At 43.5% G+C, this 16,579-nt stretch overlaps 1 protein-coding gene across 2 annotated transcripts in view; it reads right to left on the minus strand.

The window, feature by feature from the left end:
* The window catches only part of TOP1 (DNA topoisomerase I), a 114,788-nt gene that overhangs the window by 45,928 nt on the left and 52,281 nt on the right, over positions 1–16,579 (minus strand). The window contains exons 3-5 of one of the 2 annotated variants that reach the window (XM_053247837.1): positions 15,530–15,632; positions 2,327–2,462; positions 425–498 (exon numbers count right to left, since the gene is read on the minus strand). In XM_053247837.1, the coding sequence (XP_053103812.1) occupies positions 425–498; positions 2,327–2,462; positions 15,530–15,632 (313 nt within the window). The remainder of the gene's footprint in view (positions 1–424; positions 499–2,326; positions 2,463–15,529; positions 15,633–16,579) is intronic. The other variant, XM_053247838.1, reaches the window with a different exon arrangement.

The following is a 16,579-nucleotide window of genomic DNA, read 5'->3' on the forward strand; positions in this document are numbered from 1 at the left end:
CATTCAAATGATACTGTGTGGAATTAGATATCCCATTGTTTCTTCTCACACCGGAGAACAACTATAGTGTGTGAACTTGATTTTTCAGTTTTATACTGAGAGTTTGAAACTGGCTTTAGAAGTACATGTTTTCTAGTCCTCATTTAAAATCAGAGGGTGTTTGTGCCTACCCTAGGTTTTTTTGGTTTAAACAAACTCCAGAGAATTCTTTACAATACAAATCCTGACTGTATAGCTGGGCATCTCCTCGTAACACATAACCTATCCACTTCTGATGCTAGCTTCTCTTCAGGCAATCCTACATGGTCGCCTACTGACAATAGGGAAAAGGAACCTAACACTCTTACGTTCCCCAGTGAAATTCCACTCTTCTTCCCAAGCAGATATAAAACCAAAAATCAAACAGATGTATCTTCACACAAACCTAGCATCTGCATACCTGGAGAAGCCATTTTCTTTTTCCTTCTTTATTTTCACTTCACCAGAAGAGGATTTATTCTGAAAGACAGGAGTGAGAGTTGGTCAGTATGCTATAAAAAGCCCTGGCAGATCTTCCCTGTGCATCCAAATGCAACTGACAAAGGACTTTTCACCAGGAGCAAGTCCACCTCTAGCTATCCCTTATAAACTCTTTCCGCATTATTTGATGAAGCGGGCAAATCCCAAACATGTACATCACACAGTTGTCTTTCCCTGTCTAGAGCTGTTCATGCAATTTTTTCCTTCTGTCTGGCCACTACTCCTCTCCTTGTGTATTCAAGGCTTCAGTTAAGAACATAAGAACAGCCCTGCTGGATCAGGCCCACGACCCATCTAGTCCAGCATCTTGTTTCACACAGTGGCCCACCAGATGCCGCTGGAAGCCACAGACAGGAGTTGAGGGCGTGCCCTCTCTCCTGCCATTACTCCCCTGCAACTGGTACTCAGAGGCACCCTGCCCTTGAGGCTGGAGGTGGCCCACAGCCCTCTGACTAGTAGCCATTGATAGACCTCTCCTCCATGAAGTCATCCAAACCCCTCTTAAAGCCATCCAGGTTGTTGGCTGTCACCACATCCTGTGGCAGAGAGTTCCACAAGTGGATCACGCGTTGTGTGAAAAAGTACTTCTGTTTGTTCGTCCTAGACCTCCTGGCAATCAATTTCCTTGGGGAGTGGAAGTTCACACTATAAAGCTGTGCAATTCCATACTTTTCCTAGACAAGAAGGGGTGGGGTAGGTAAAAGCTTGAGCTACTGCCCGCCCATAATCTGTCAGGATGGATAAGCAGTGTACCTGTCAGTGCAATGTGTCCTGCATGAAGTGGGCTGCAATACCACACTTCGTATGGGACACAATTAATACACTGAATCTCTTGGCCAACATTCTAATTAACAAAGTCCAGGCACTATAAGACAAGCACCAGTACTTTGGCTGAGTTCCAGACTAACACCGGTGCTTGCACAATAGGGAAAATTCCACTCCCCAAGAAGCCAGTGCTGCATTAATCAAGCCCATTAGCACTACCGGTGCTTCTTACATAGCACCTGTGCTTATTAGTCAGGATGTCGGCCTTTGTCTGCTGTGAAGTTCAATGTGACATTTATTGCCAAATATTTATGACAGATTTTCACCCTTATACAAATCTATGGTGCAGCAGTATTTGGAGTACCACGTATTGTTCTGGTCACTGTAGGTACAGAACCCATTCCTTATGAATGCAATGGATCACGATGCATGGAATCAAAAGAGTGGACAGAGAGAACTTTTTATCCCTCTCTTACAGCACTAGAACCAGGGGTCATCCCACGAAACTGAAGGCCGGGAATTTTAGGACCAACAAAAGGAAATACTTTTTCACACAGTGCATAATTAATCTATGGAATTCTCTGCCACTGGATGTGGTGATGGTTACTAGCTTGGATAGCTTTAAAAGGGGCTTAGACAAATTCATAGGTCTATTAATGGTTACTAGTCTGGTGGCTATACGTTACCTCCAGCCTCAGAGACAAGATGCCTCTGAATACCAGTTGCAGGGGAGAACTCATGCGCTCACCTCTTGCCTGCGGGCTTCTCAGAGGCGTCTGGTGCGCCAATGTGAGAAACATGATGCTGGACTAGATAGGCCTTGGGCCTGACGCAGCAGGGCTGTTCTTATGACAGCTATTCAAACAGAGGCATAGTGCTGCCATCTAAAATGCCTCATGGTATGGCCTTTATCCTCATAGCCTCAAGTTTGTCAAAACTGGCTATTGGGTAACAGCTTCACACTTCAAAACCTGAAAAAACTGCTGTCGGGTCTTTTTTCACAAAGTACTGCCCAAAGAACACTCCAGAAACCATCCTGTACCTTTTCTTCCTTTCGCTTCTCCTTGTCTCTATCTTTGTGTTTGTCTTTGTGTTTGTCGTGTTTTTCTGAACTGCCATCTTTGTGTTTGGTTTTCTCCTTCTCTTTGTGTTTCTTCTCCGAGGAATCTTTGTGCTCACTGGAAGATACAAGAATCGGTTCAGAGAAGAGACAGCTGGGATATAACCAGTATCAATGACCAAGTGGACTGAAGCTGCAAGCCCTAAAAAATTCACAGCTGTGAACATACTCATATGGAAAACATCAAACCATATTTGATTTACAATTAACTGTTGTTTTTTAAAGGAGGAAACGTGGTGAAGTCAGCCTGCCTCAGGGACACCAATTTCTCCTGTAGAATTTTCAACAATATATCTACTGTTCAATATACCTTGCACCCAATACTCAACGTTACCTTCTTTGCAAATATGCTTTGAACTGAAACTGGAATCCTCTGTGGGGTTTTTCTCCATTGAGGCAAGTGAAAATGGAAGGGGGAACCATATAGTCATGACACCAAGTGCCATCTTTACAGCTCATACAAGTATTAAATCTAACAATTTATCAAAACAAGAGAGAAACAGATTTACAGAACACTTATGCCAGAAAATGAGTTCAGAAGTCTCTCCATGTCTAACTTAATTATTTTCCTCATATTCCTCTTCTCTTTAGTGAATTTTAGGTATAAATTTAGGCAGTGAATTTTAGGTGTTTTAGGTCATAGCACAGGTGACCGTGGTCAAGGCTCATTTCTGCTCCCTCTTCATGAACAGCCTGTGTCACTTGTGAGGGGGAGGAAAAGAAACAAAACACTGCTTAAGATGGGTAAAAATGACAGATTTCTCTATTATATTAGCAACAATGTGGCACCTTACTAATCCCATGCATTCCTCCCCTTCACAAAGAGAAAAGAAAGAAACCTCTTTGGAGAGAAGCCATTTCACAATTAACTATTCAGTGGTGGCCTAGACCATGACCAGCCTAAAAGACTGTTTATCAACTAGAGAGATACATGCTTGAAAAATGCTTTTGGATGTGGTTTATTCAAAATTGAATGCTAGGAAAAGATTTCAAACACCTGCATGTAGCTCATATGCAGGGGATTACATTATACCAAGCACATGGTATAGAATGCCGAACACAGACACTGGATTTTGAGAAGTCAATTGCAGCCTGCTAGTGTTATACTCATTACGTTTCCTAACTTCATTATCCTGACCCCCTTTCCGCTCACTGACACCGCAAGTTAGAGCGCTCTGGATTCCATCTTCATTCTTGCCACTTGCGGCTCCGTTCTATTTATTGCAGTTTGATTCTAAAAGCCCACAAAACTTTGGCACTTCAACATCTTTTACTGCTTTGTCCCTCTGGATGATTCTTGAACCTACTACCGAGACAGACACACAATGAATATTTATATTTATTCATGTATGACGGTTTTATCCCACCCAAAGGGCTCAGAGTGGCATACACAGTTCTCCCACCACACACATTTCATCCTCCTAATAATCCTATGAGGTAAGTTAGGCTCAGAGGTAGTGACTGGCCCAAAGTCACCTAGTGAGCTTCATGGACAGGGGGCGGGTATTTGAACCTGGGTCTCCCTATTCCAGCCCAACTAACCCACTACATCAGACTGGCTCTCAGTGTAATTAACTTTATCCTATAGATATGTGGGTAAGGGATTGCATGCTCGCACATTAGGGTTAGGGATATCCCCGCAGACAAGCGGGGCGGGAGCCCTGGGCGGCTGGATCGGCCGCCCACACAACAATCAGCCGCCGGCGGGGGGTGGGAGGATCGGGTGCTGTGCGGCCCCCGGAAGCTCCAGTACGCCCTGCGCAAGCACACAGGGCATACTGGAGAGACCCCCCGAGCCAGGAGGCTGCTTTTCAGCCTCCCGCTGGGGGTCTACCAGTGAGTAGCCGCGGCACAGAGCCGCGCCGCGTCTACTCACAATTGCTTAAACCGGGTTTGTGGAGCACTTGCTCCGCAAACCCGGTTTAAGCACCGGGCTACAGAAATGGGTGACCCGCTTGAGAACCACTGGGCTCGCAGCCAAGCCTGGTGGTTCACACGATGGGAGAAAATCAGGCTAGCCTCCCCTAGCCTGATTTTCTACCATCGTGTGAACAGCCTCATTGTTTTGCTGGTCCCAACTACACGGGTGTAATAAAAATAAACTAGCCGACCCCACACAGAGCATCTGTGTGCTCTTTGGAGCCGGTAGTTACCTCTCCCCCGCCCCTCCTGCCCCAGTCTCTGCTTCCAGGCCCAGCCACATCTCCTCCCCACTGCCACGTCTGCCCCCCCCCGCCACCTTCCTTCCCGCTCTTCTGGGCCTTGCCTCCGTGGCCACCTCTGGCCTTCACAGCTGGGCCACTGCCGCAGCAACCAATCCTCCTCAGTGCGCCTCAGCCAATCAGGCCCGTCCACCGCCCAGCCAATCAGCTGGGCTCTGGGATGCACATTCCAAGGCACACCCAGGAGAATTAATATGATATAATAAAGCCTTGCTTATCCTTGGCCACCAAATGCTTGCTATGAAGGTACCATTTGGCCTCTAAAAGCTACTGTCAAGATTAGCTAAGCTTCAAAAGGAAAAACAGAAGGCACTGAAAATGCACCTTTCTGAGGTGGAATTTGTTATCAGTATGCTGATGACACCCAAATCTATTTCTCCATGTCAACATCATCAGGAGAAAGCATAACCTCCCTAAATGTCTGCCTGGAGGCAGTAATTGGCCAGATGAGGGATAACAAACTGAGGCTGAATCCAGACAAGATGGAGGTACTTATTGTGCAGGGTTGGAACTTGGGAGACAATTTTGATCTCCCGGTTCTGGATGGGGTCACGCTCCCCCAGAAGGAACAGGTACACAGGCTGGGGATGCTTCTGGATCCAAACCTCTCCCTAGTGTCCCAGGCTGAAGCGGTGGCCAGAGGTGCCTTTTATCAGTTTCAGCTGATATGCCAGCCACGTCCATTCCTTGAGATAAACAACCTCAAAACGGTGGTGCATCTGCTGGTAACCTCTAGGAAGGATTACTGCAATGCGCTCTATGTGGGGCTGCCTTTGTACATAGTCCGGAAACTACAGCTGGTCCAGAATGCGGCAGCTAGGTTGGTCTCTGGATCATCTAGGAGAGACCATATTACTCCTGTGTGGAAAGAACTAGATTGGCTGCCGATACATTTCTGGGCAAAATACAAGGTGCTGGTTATTACCTATAAAGCCCTAAACAGTTTAGGCCCTGGGTATTTAAGAGTGCATCTTCTTCACCATAAGCCCCACTGCCTGTTAAGATCATCTGGAGAAGTTTGTCTACAGTTGCCACCAACTCATCTGGCGGCTACTCAGGAACAGGCCCTCTCCGTTGCTGCCCCTGGACGCTCCCTATTGAAATAAGAGTCGCCCCATCTCTGGCAACCTTTAAAAAGGCACTGAAGACACATTTATTCACCCAGGCATTTAATTAGATTTATAGTTTTAATATTGGGTTTTAAATCTTTTAATGTTTTAAATGATTTTAATTGTAAACTGCCCAGACATGCAGGTTTTGGATGGCATAGAAATATTTTAGATAGATAGATAGATAAATATTCGATGAAACATTTTCACGGTTTTTCTGTCTTTATGCAAGTGATGCTGAAAAGGTCAATTTACAAAACCTCTCCACTTATCATCATGTCTGATTTTGGCTCTGCCTGTCATGAAGCAAGCAGATGCTGACCTAGGAATGGCTAAATGCCATCTACTACTTGCTCTAAGAAAAGAGAATCTACTTCCCATTCCCAGACTATTAATCAAGACACCTGCACATTTTATGAATCCTCAACCAACTGTACAAAGAGAGGGAAAAGATGAACATATATAATTAAAAATAAATAAAAACATAGACAACATGTTGCAGATTGGGCTAAGGACGGTTCCTGGGCTGCATTTGAAAAAGTTGAATGCTACCCCTGTTAAGCAAAGAGACAACTTTTAAAGTGGCAATTATCTTCTATTTAAAAGGGGAGGAGCAACTGTTCCTATTCAACCCCAGAACAGCATCCCTCCAATGGTTGCTGCTGATGTCTGTCTTGTGTTTCTTTTCGAATTGGGAACCCTTTGGGACAGGGAACCACCTTATTTATTTTTCTATATAAACCGCTTTGGGAACTTTTGTTGAAAAGCAGTGTATAAATATTTGCAGTAGTAGTAATTTAGTATACTCCAGTGCACAGAAGACAGCAATATGGTGCTTCCTAAGTAGCAGTGCTCACTTGAGCGATTGCAGCCTTCTTGTAGGTAATCCTTAGTCACAGCATGTACAGGTTTTTCTACTGGGGAAACCTCCTCTGCTTTTACACTTCTATTCCCTGGAGCTATTAGCACAACTGGAAAAATGACATGCATTCCTGTCACCTGCAGCACCCCAGATTTCTGTTCTACTACTTCAGATCACAAATACATGCACCCCACAGCTAAAAAGATTGACAACCAAAAGGGAGAGACACAAAGAACCTCTCCTTGGTGACGCATACCTATTTAGAGAACACACACAATAAATATCACCACAAACAAACCTCTGCACAGAAAGAAAACCCTGCTGTAAAAAGATTTAATTTTGCAAGACAGCAGAAAAGAATAGGAAAGTCATTCTGAAGAATGGAATGTCTTTGCCGTGAAACAGGAACGTTACATAGACTAATGGTACATCTAATGAAACACATGTTGGCACAATGTGCCTGCTCAAGTAACACCATTTTGTTACAGGTAGTTAAACAAGCAATACTGGCATGGTATTCACTACATGGAATTAACACCCATTTTAAAGAAAGCTGATTTTGTTATGAGTAAGGTTAGCAAATTATCATATATTTTAGATTTGTGTAAAGAAAATACAACTATCATGTATTCATATCACTTAATATGCAAAACACTTTACAGTGCTTCTTGAATGGTATTACTTAATATATTCTTTTTTTTTTTTAAGAGTTAGCCATCTTGTGAAATAGAACATACTAATTATTCCTGTTTTACAGATGGGCAATGGAGATGGCATATTAGATCAAAGCCTCTGGAATTAATCTTGAAGTTGACTAAAGATGCACTGCACTCTTGGTAAGGTCCCACCCTTGGTAAAGAGTTTTTTTTAAAAAATTACTAGATTTTCATACTGCCTTTCATTAAAACAATTTCCAGGTGGTTTACAAAACATTTAACACAATATTATAAGACAGTTACACAATGAATATATTAAACTGGAATATAAAAATACAAATCTAATTAAAAGTTTTTTTAAAAGGAGTTCATGAGATGAATTCCTTATTTGCCTTAATAAAGGGGACACCTCACTTTTGAAGCTGATGTCCACACTATATTAACCACATGAATCCAAATCTTAATATGTTTGTTCTGGAATTATCTGGAAGGGAGCAGGATTCCTTCCACCAGGGTTCAGCATAAGCAGAAAGGTTTGCAGGGATTGGCTAATAGACATAATTGCCTTGCTCTCTGACTAGGATTAAAAGGTGCAGCAGCAATCATCGCTTAATCCTCCTTCTGGCCAGCAGCCATAGAGAATAAGCAGCAGCAGAGGCTTACTTTACTCTGGGTACGGCTACTTTGCCTACCAGGGAAAAGCAATGACTCCCAGAGTAAGCAAGTCAATGTTACATATTAAGGTCAGCCTGGATAAGATGACACTGTATGCAACCGTTGTTTCTCCTCCTCATCTTGGGCCAAAGCAACTATGACTATTAGCCATTCCGAAACTGTAAGTTTTCCTTTCCTAGAGCAGTGGTTCCAAACCAACCAGGGTTCCTTCAGATGTTGCTGAACTACAACTCCCAACATCCCCAGCCATAATAAATTGTAGCAGGGGGTGATGGGAGTTGTAGTTTAGTAATGTCTGGAAGAACCTTGGTTGGGAACCACTGTTCTAGACCCTGGAGAAAGGGATGGTGCTGAACTCCCTTCCACAGAATTCTCTAAGAAGCAGAGGGGTATAATTTGAATGAATCTGTTGATCAGATGCATCTCAGAACAGAGCGTACTACCAAAAGGTACACTATGCTACCATATCTGAGACATGCAGCTTTTATAAGTCTGCACAAACTGGCTGAAGGATCGTATGAATTGACCCCAACTCATGACTGAACTGGGATAAAAACCTGTGCTTCCCAGGTCCATTATAATGGTAGGGTTCAAGAGAGCCAACTGTAAGATAATGCATTTTGGGCTGTACTGCCTGGAGGTCAAAGAGCACATTTTAGCCCACAGAAAAGAAAGAACACAAGTGTTGGAAGGTATGCAGCTGCCACCAGTCACTTACACTATTACCACTAGGGATGTGCACTAACTGGTCCATGCACTCCTGGGAGGCAGGGCAGGGGCTTCAAGGGGCAGGGAGGGTGCCCTTACCTGCCCCACTGCTTTCCCCCCACTGGTGCTCTCCCCAGTATCGTTGCCATGGGGCTGCAGCATACCTCCCTGCAGCCCCGGTCACCATCATACCGGAAGTGGCCGACGCACATGCACACATTGCAGCGACAATTTGGGGGAGAGCGTCGGTGAGGGGAAAGTGGTGGGGCAGGTAAGGCCACCCTCCCTGCCCCTTGAAGCACCCTCCCGAACCAGCTCGTGCGCTGGACTTCCAAACCAGTTTGGCACTCCAAAAAAGGCGTGCCGCACTGGTTTGTGCACATCCCTAATGACCACATGGGGAAAACAGAAAGTACTTCCAGATGGACAGCAGATGTGCTAAATAGCTTTTTCTTCTTCACACCACCAAAGCTCTGGAATATTTTAGCATTATACTTTTCATAGTCCAACATCATAAGCACTGAGTCACACTTTTATATAAATGTGATCACCATTCCCTGTCCCCTTCCCCCTTTTTCAGTAGCAATTAGCCTGCAGACAAGGATTTTTCCAATTATTCATCATCAGAGATAGCTATAAACAGAATCCTGCTATCCTTGCTTTGTGAAAGATTCCAACTAATAGGCAGAAATGTTTTTTTAAATAAAATTAAAACACACACTTACACAAACAGGAGACAGTGTTACAGGGCAAAGACAAGACACAAATCCACAATTTCATTGAAACATCATGCTTGGAATCCTAACCCTCCTTTTTCAAATTACATGAATCAGCTTCAGCTGACATTCCTTGTTATGTGAACAGCATGCTTAGAGATCACCTGGGCTCTACAATCTTGTTCACACTGGTTCATTAAATCTTATGAGGAGAGATGACCTCTTTTTATACAAGGCTATCATGATAGCCTCGAGTTTTCATGCACGAGCCGGGTCGGTACCTCCTTTGGGAAGCACCGAACTGGCTTGGGCAGCCACAGCCAAACTGGTTTGGTTGGGGCAGGGAGTGGGTTCCCTTAAGGAGCAGGTAAGCAGGTCCTTACCTGCTCTGCTGCTGCCCCGCTGCTCATCTGGGCGTGTTGCTCGCCCCAGCAAAAGCCACACAGGGCTGTGGTGCTGTTCCCTGCATCCTTCAAGCATGGTGTCAGCATGCACATTGCGTCCACACATGTGCAGGTGTCATTTGTGTGGTTAGCAACACCATGCTGACCATGCAAATGGCACCCATGTGGACATGGGTGTGCTGATGCTGCACGCAGAGGCTGCAGGGAACAGCACCGCACCCATGTGGCTATTGCTAGGGAAAGTGCCGCACCTGGAAAAGCAGCAGTGGAGCAGATACAGACCCGCTGACTAGCTTCTTAAGGGAAGCGCTCCCTGCCCCGCCAGCGTGTGCACGAGCCGTTCATGCACATCCCTCAATGAGTACCTCACGATGGAGACAGTCCTGGGATATCTCCTTTAAAAACTTGCATTTGATCTAGAGGATGTTGGTAGCTTCCAGTTAACTATTCAGACTTCCATTCCTTAGCACGGGTGGTCAAGGGAGCAGTGATCACCCAGTTACAAGTATTCACAAGGAGGTTGGTTTTTCTGACCATTGGAATCAGGCTCTGGGTCAGAAAGACCTCATTGATTCTTTTCTCAGTAGCTTTAGATACTATCGACTACCTACAGGATTAAGCAAAAATTCAAAGGAACACCTTTGGATTGATACCAGTCAAAATGCAAAGCTCTTATAAACAAGAATGTGGTCATCAGTTCCATATATTTAAGAGAAAAGGCTATTTTGCCTTATTTTACTCTGTATAGCAATTTTCACAGTAATCTAGGCAGGGCTTCCATCCAATCTTACAGCTTTTCTTCTTTGTAAGTGGAAATTGGTAACACATGGAGCCATATGTTTCAATGCTTAGTCTCCTGCATATGGAGCAGAGTCTCCATGAAGAAGAATCTGTTGAAAAGGTCGAACAAACAGACCTCCTGATTCTTTTCGGAAGAGCAGGATATAAATGTAGCAAACAAACAAGTTATCAGATTTGTCTCTTTTTTCATTACACCATTAAGATTCTGGGTAGGCATAAGTGCAGTTAACAAATTGCAATTAAATGTTCTATAATGTTTCTGTGATCATCCAGTCTTTCCATCTTGTCTTCTACTTGTGTCGACACATGGTGTTTTGATATCATTTACTATATGCAATTTCTGCTGTCACTTTATTGCACATGAAGGGAAAAAACCACCAGAAAATATTAGTTAAGAATAGCCTTTTGTTGGTTTGAGTGTTTATATTCTCTGGAAATATTTTTACAGGTATATTTTGAGTCAGTGACACTGTGTTTGGCAGAAGGCTAAAACTGATGTACAGCCTCAAAAATTAAACAACAATGCCACCTTAAGGACCAGAAAACTAAAAGGAAATGAACTAGAAACCTTGACTAATTGGTGGAGATTGTTTCTGCTATGGCTTCAAAATTTTTGAACCTACAGAGTGTGTAAAATAATTTGTAGGTGAAGAAGATTCAAATCAGAGACAGCTCTCTTTTAAAAAAAAGAAAAGAAAAGTTCAAGTTACTTGTCACACTGACTGGACGGTTGGTAGAAAGCTAACACCCTTTGCTCAACTCAGCACAGCAGTCTGAAATATCCGTTCCAGAGTTCTCTCTAAAAACTTTTAATCTGAGTGCAGAATGAGTTTTGTTCTGGGTGGCGGTATCAAGGCAGTGTGTGTATACATGCATTCAGAGTGGGACCCTCCTGATTTAAACTGAGCGGGAACTAAAATTAACTGTGTGGACATCAAGAAATGTGCTTATGTGCACATCTTAAGAGGGAACACTGGTCCCTTCTACTAACAATTCTGCACACAAAAGCATGAAACACTTGGCAAAGGATAGTCTTGTTACCATAAAGTGTTTTAAGCATTTGCATTCTCCAGATTTCTCCTCAGAAAGGTGTATTTTTTCATAAAAGCTTTTTGATTTGATTCAGAGGAAGATCTATTCTCAGAAAATTTTTTTAAAAAGAGCAATACACCCTTTACTTTATGAATAGATTGATGCAAAGCTATTCCTTCAAAAATCATTTGCTTTAAGTACACTTTGCTATATTCTTTGCAAGGTTAAAGCAAGTAGGACTCTCTCTATTGATGGCATCACTAGAGTTAAGATGTACCTTCTCCTCAGGAGACGAATTAAATAGGAAACTGAGTTGAATACAACATACCAACCCAATATTTCTCACTTTCAAGGTCTGTATTACCTTGGCAACTCCCAACTAAGTCCAGGCTTCCCCGCTCTGCAACACAAAGAGCCCGTTCTCATGATTCCGTGAGTGGGCTTGAGGGCAGGTGGTGGGGAAGGCAGCAGTAGCAGCTTACCTTCCTCACAGACTATCTAGATAAGAGTTGCTGGGCATGGAGATCATGTGCCCAGATGAGCTGCTGCTGCCCCATGCAGCCCGGAGGTACGTGGGCCAGGACATATTGTCCTGGCCCCCGGAAATCCCACAATGCACTGTGAGAGTGGGCAGTGCTCCCTGGGGATCCCCCTAGCGAGGGGCAGCGCCTGTCAATGTGTCCACATGTGCTGAAAGCAGCCAGGGCTGGCTGACACATGGTCGAGTAAACACGGCTAAAGGAGTGCTTACACCGTTAACCCCGTTTATGAAGCGGACTCTCTAGGTAGGTTTGCTGCCAATGCGCCACCAGGAACAGCTTGGCTCCTGCCGGTTCCCATGGGCAGCCATGCCTGGCTTAGCTGCCTTAGCTAGTCTTGGCTGCTCATGAGAACAGCCTCAAAGAAGCCTCGCACAAGACTTGAGTTTTGTTGCATGCTCAACTCAATATGCTGCCTTTGAACAAAGGAACTGAGTGTCAACCTGTGGGGTCTGAAAGCCTGCAGAAAGAAGAAGGGGAAAGAAAAAAAAAAGCAAGACATGTATGCATTTTATTGGATCACATAAATTCACCTAATCTACACTTCTCATTGTGTGGAATTGGCACAGAATGAAAAGCACGTTATAGCCTGTTATACAAAAACATATTTAATGGAATTGTCAGGAATCACAGAGCCATATCCTTAAATCCATTATGACTACAAAATACAGTATCAAAAACATATGAAGTTGCTTTGTACCAAAAGACTGTCGGCGCTGACTGGCAATTGCTTTCCAGGGTTTCAGACAGGGTTTTTTCCTAGTGTTACCTGGAGATGCCAGGGATTGAACCTATGACTTTTGGCATGTAAAGTAGGTGTTCCAGCACTGAGCAGCAGCCCCTCCCCTAAACCATTATTATAGTTTCAAGACCATTAAAATACTCTGCACAGTTATCTGTGCTTCTGTCATCACTCCCATGTCCCATCAATACCATTAGACATAACATTCAAATGTGGTGTGCACACACAAACGCTAGTGTACATAGACAAATTGCATAGTTGATATTGCATATAAAATCCAGGAATCAACCACATGACCTGAGTGAATGTCCTATTTGAACGAGATACAGGAGAACCTCGTTACTCACAGGGGTTCCATTCCTCGCCTACTACCACGAGTAACGAGGCATTAACGAGGCTATGGTGATGGGCGGGTTAGGTTGCAGGGTGGAGGAAACTGTGGTGTGCTCCATGTGCACAGGAATGCCGCCCCCCCAGGACAAAATTACTCAAAAAACACAGGAAAAAGTCCAGGTTTGTAAAGAAACAAGTCAATAAATGGCTCCTTAAGACAAAATGGAGCACAGAAGTGATCTCTGTGGTCACTTCTGGCCCTTTAGGAACCATGGATACATGGATTTTAACCCAACGGTATCCTTGGATACTGGAAAATGGTGTCTATTAGACACCCTGCAGATGTGGAACCGTGAATAGCATTTCCATGAATAATGAGGTTCTCAACACATGAATGTCCAGTACTGTGGAACAGGTGTGCTCTTGCTCTCCACCACATGGAGGGGATCAATTCTGGAATGTATCACCTGATCTGCTCCAATTGGATGTCATGTAGGAAGGTTAAGTTTACACTGAATCTAGTATTACTGGATCATGCCGATTACACAGCACATGCTTGGGCGAGACCAAAACAATACATGCTTCGGTGAGCCCAAAACCTTTGTGCATCTCTGTTAACTGGAAATAAAAAATCTAAACCGATCAAAGGTTTAGATTGTGTTATCTGTCCAAGAAATCATGAGTATGTGACTGGATAAGTAATGCATTTTCCAACAGTAACTGGTACATAAATGCCTTCATTTAAAATGCTTCCAGCATTTTGGATCATACCAAATGCGAAGTGGCTTTATCAGTACAATTACTAAGCAACAATGCTTGAAACTCTTGATACCATAGTTAATTTGATTGCATAAAAATTATAACAAACAATTCTACACTTGGGCAGAAGGGTCACTAAAGACAAGATGCTGAAGTCTGAGTGAATACAAGTAACATTTTCCATTTTCAGGAAAAAGAAAAGATACATTCAGAAAGACATTGTTGCTACAGCAGCCAGTTGTGGCATTACTTACTTCTTATCTACCAAAAGTAAGTGAAGAGTGCTCTTTTGGGGAGATTGTGAGTAGTTTAAATTATAAAGGCATCTGTAAATAAAATATACTTTAGAAGAATAAACTGAAAGCCAGACAGGTTTGGGATCATGACACACAAGGGGACCTTTTCTGAAGAGTTATAAATGCAACTTAGTGTGTGAGAGTGAGTGTGTGTGTGTGTGGGGGGGGTATCTTGCAACAATTTGGGACACGCCAACCAAAAGCATACTAAGCAGCACGATGTACAATTGGACCGAAACATGTTGGCAGGATTTGAGCAATCAATAAAATATTGCAATAGTGCAGCCAAGAAATGCACAGTCTCTGCCTCTGAGGTCTGTGGATTTTGTAAGCACTGGAGCTATCTTACCTTGCAAATCTCCCATCAGCCACAAAATTGGGGGAAGTGGGAATTAAAGCTCATGAAAATGTATTCATGTTTGGACTGAATGCATTCCAATATCAAGATATTAAGCTTGGCCAAAGATGCATTTGTATAACTGTGTAGGTAGATAAAACTCAGTGATGGAAGGGAGGGAAAGCAAGGCTGTATGCTGCCTACATATATACTTGGCTCAGGGGATGGGGCCATAGTTCAGTGACAGAGTATCTGCTTTGCATGCATCTTCGTGTAGGGCTGGTAAAGATTCCCTCCTGAAACCTTGGAGAGCTGTTGCCAGGCAGTATAGCCTGTGCTGAGCTAGATGGACGAATGGTTTGACTTGGCATAAGGCAGCTTCCTGTGTTCCTAGCCTAAGTGTTTATTGCGCAAGGGATGACGGCCTGACCAATCAGACCATGACGCGGCTCAGACCTTGGGGACAACGGATCAAATTTAAACCTGAACCACAACACTTTTCTTCATCCAGATTCCAGGTGTTCTTGCCACCCACTTTCATTTTTCTGATCCCAACTGCTCTAACATGGCTTGCAGCAGGGCTTTGCAAGTTACTGCTAGCTGGAATGACTGCACTGGGTCTCAAAATGCTGTACAGCTTCGTCTTACCCACAACAGCCTACACAATTCAAGCAGAACTTGCCTTGAGCAGGCATCTTTAGGAACTGGCAGCAACAGCCCAGTAGGCCCCATTCAGGAGGTGTCCATTAGGATAGCAGTAGCAGTGGAATTTGGCTTGTTTCCTTCCACTGGTTGTCAGATTCCTTAAATGTATTACCACCTTATTCAAGATTGGGCTTACATAACCCCCAATCCTAACATAACCTGACCAGTATTAAGTTTCTATGGGCCTACTCCTGCATGCCCAGGGGGAAACAACTGCTGACAATCTCACCTGTTACTGTGCTTGGATTTTTCTCGATCTTTCTCCTTGTCCTTCTTGTGCTCTTTGTGTCGATGTTCTCGGTCTTTGTGTTTATCTTTGTGTTTGTGAGAATCTGTAAGTAGAAAAGGAATTAGGAAATACAGTTGGAAAACAAGCAGCTTCTTGTTGGCTGTTACAAATATAAACCCTGACTAATCCCAGCACCAATGCTGTTCATCATTTCACGGCAACAGCATTTGTATATATGGCAAATTTCATTAGGCAAATCCATGCACAGAACCACTGGATCGGGACCCCCACTGGGATGGAGAGGCAATCTTCCACCCTCTCCAAGAACACAAGTAACCTTGTCAATGCTAATAGTGCTCATCATCTGTTAGGGACCTAGGTATATTGCAAGTCTAAGCCCCACTCTTTTCTGTATTATTTTGCCATATGTTTTACAGACTATCTATTCTCCCTAGGGATAAACAAGTCTACACTGCTGTTATGCAGAGGATGACATAATAAAGGCACAGAAAAAGAGTATTTAAAGCATTTGGATTTTTCAATTCATAGCAAAACGAGCAACAAAGAAACACAGTCTTCATTTAAACAGACAGACCACACTTCCCCCAACCGTTTATCCTTGCAAATATTAAAGGAATCCCCAGTCTTGTTCATGGAGGTTTCAGATAATTGGCACACAACTACACACACACACACACACACACGGGCAGAAAGGCTAATCAATAGATTTCTCATCTCTGCTTTCTACACAAAGAGAGTCATACCATTTTTCAGCTCATAAAGATATGCAGCTGCAACCATAAGATCAAAACAAAACACACTCGCCAGAAAGGCTTTTGACTGCCACCAGCAGAGTCCCTATCCTCCTGGGAACCTAAATAATACCTTGGTCTCTACTGGTCTCCTGGAAAAAGTTAAGGATTTTACACATGCCTCCTCTGGCTCATTGCAGGTTTTCTAACGCACAATAAAATAAAATAAAATAAAAATAATAAGGTAAAAATACATGGAGAAGACAAGGACTTCAGAAGTGTTCGTTATTATAAAAGA

This window comes from Hemicordylus capensis, chromosome 4, assembly GCF_027244095.1.
Source record: "Hemicordylus capensis ecotype Gifberg chromosome 4, rHemCap1.1.pri, whole genome shotgun sequence".
In the NCBI taxonomy this organism is placed as follows: domain Eukaryota; kingdom Metazoa; phylum Chordata; class Lepidosauria; order Squamata; family Cordylidae; genus Hemicordylus; species Hemicordylus capensis.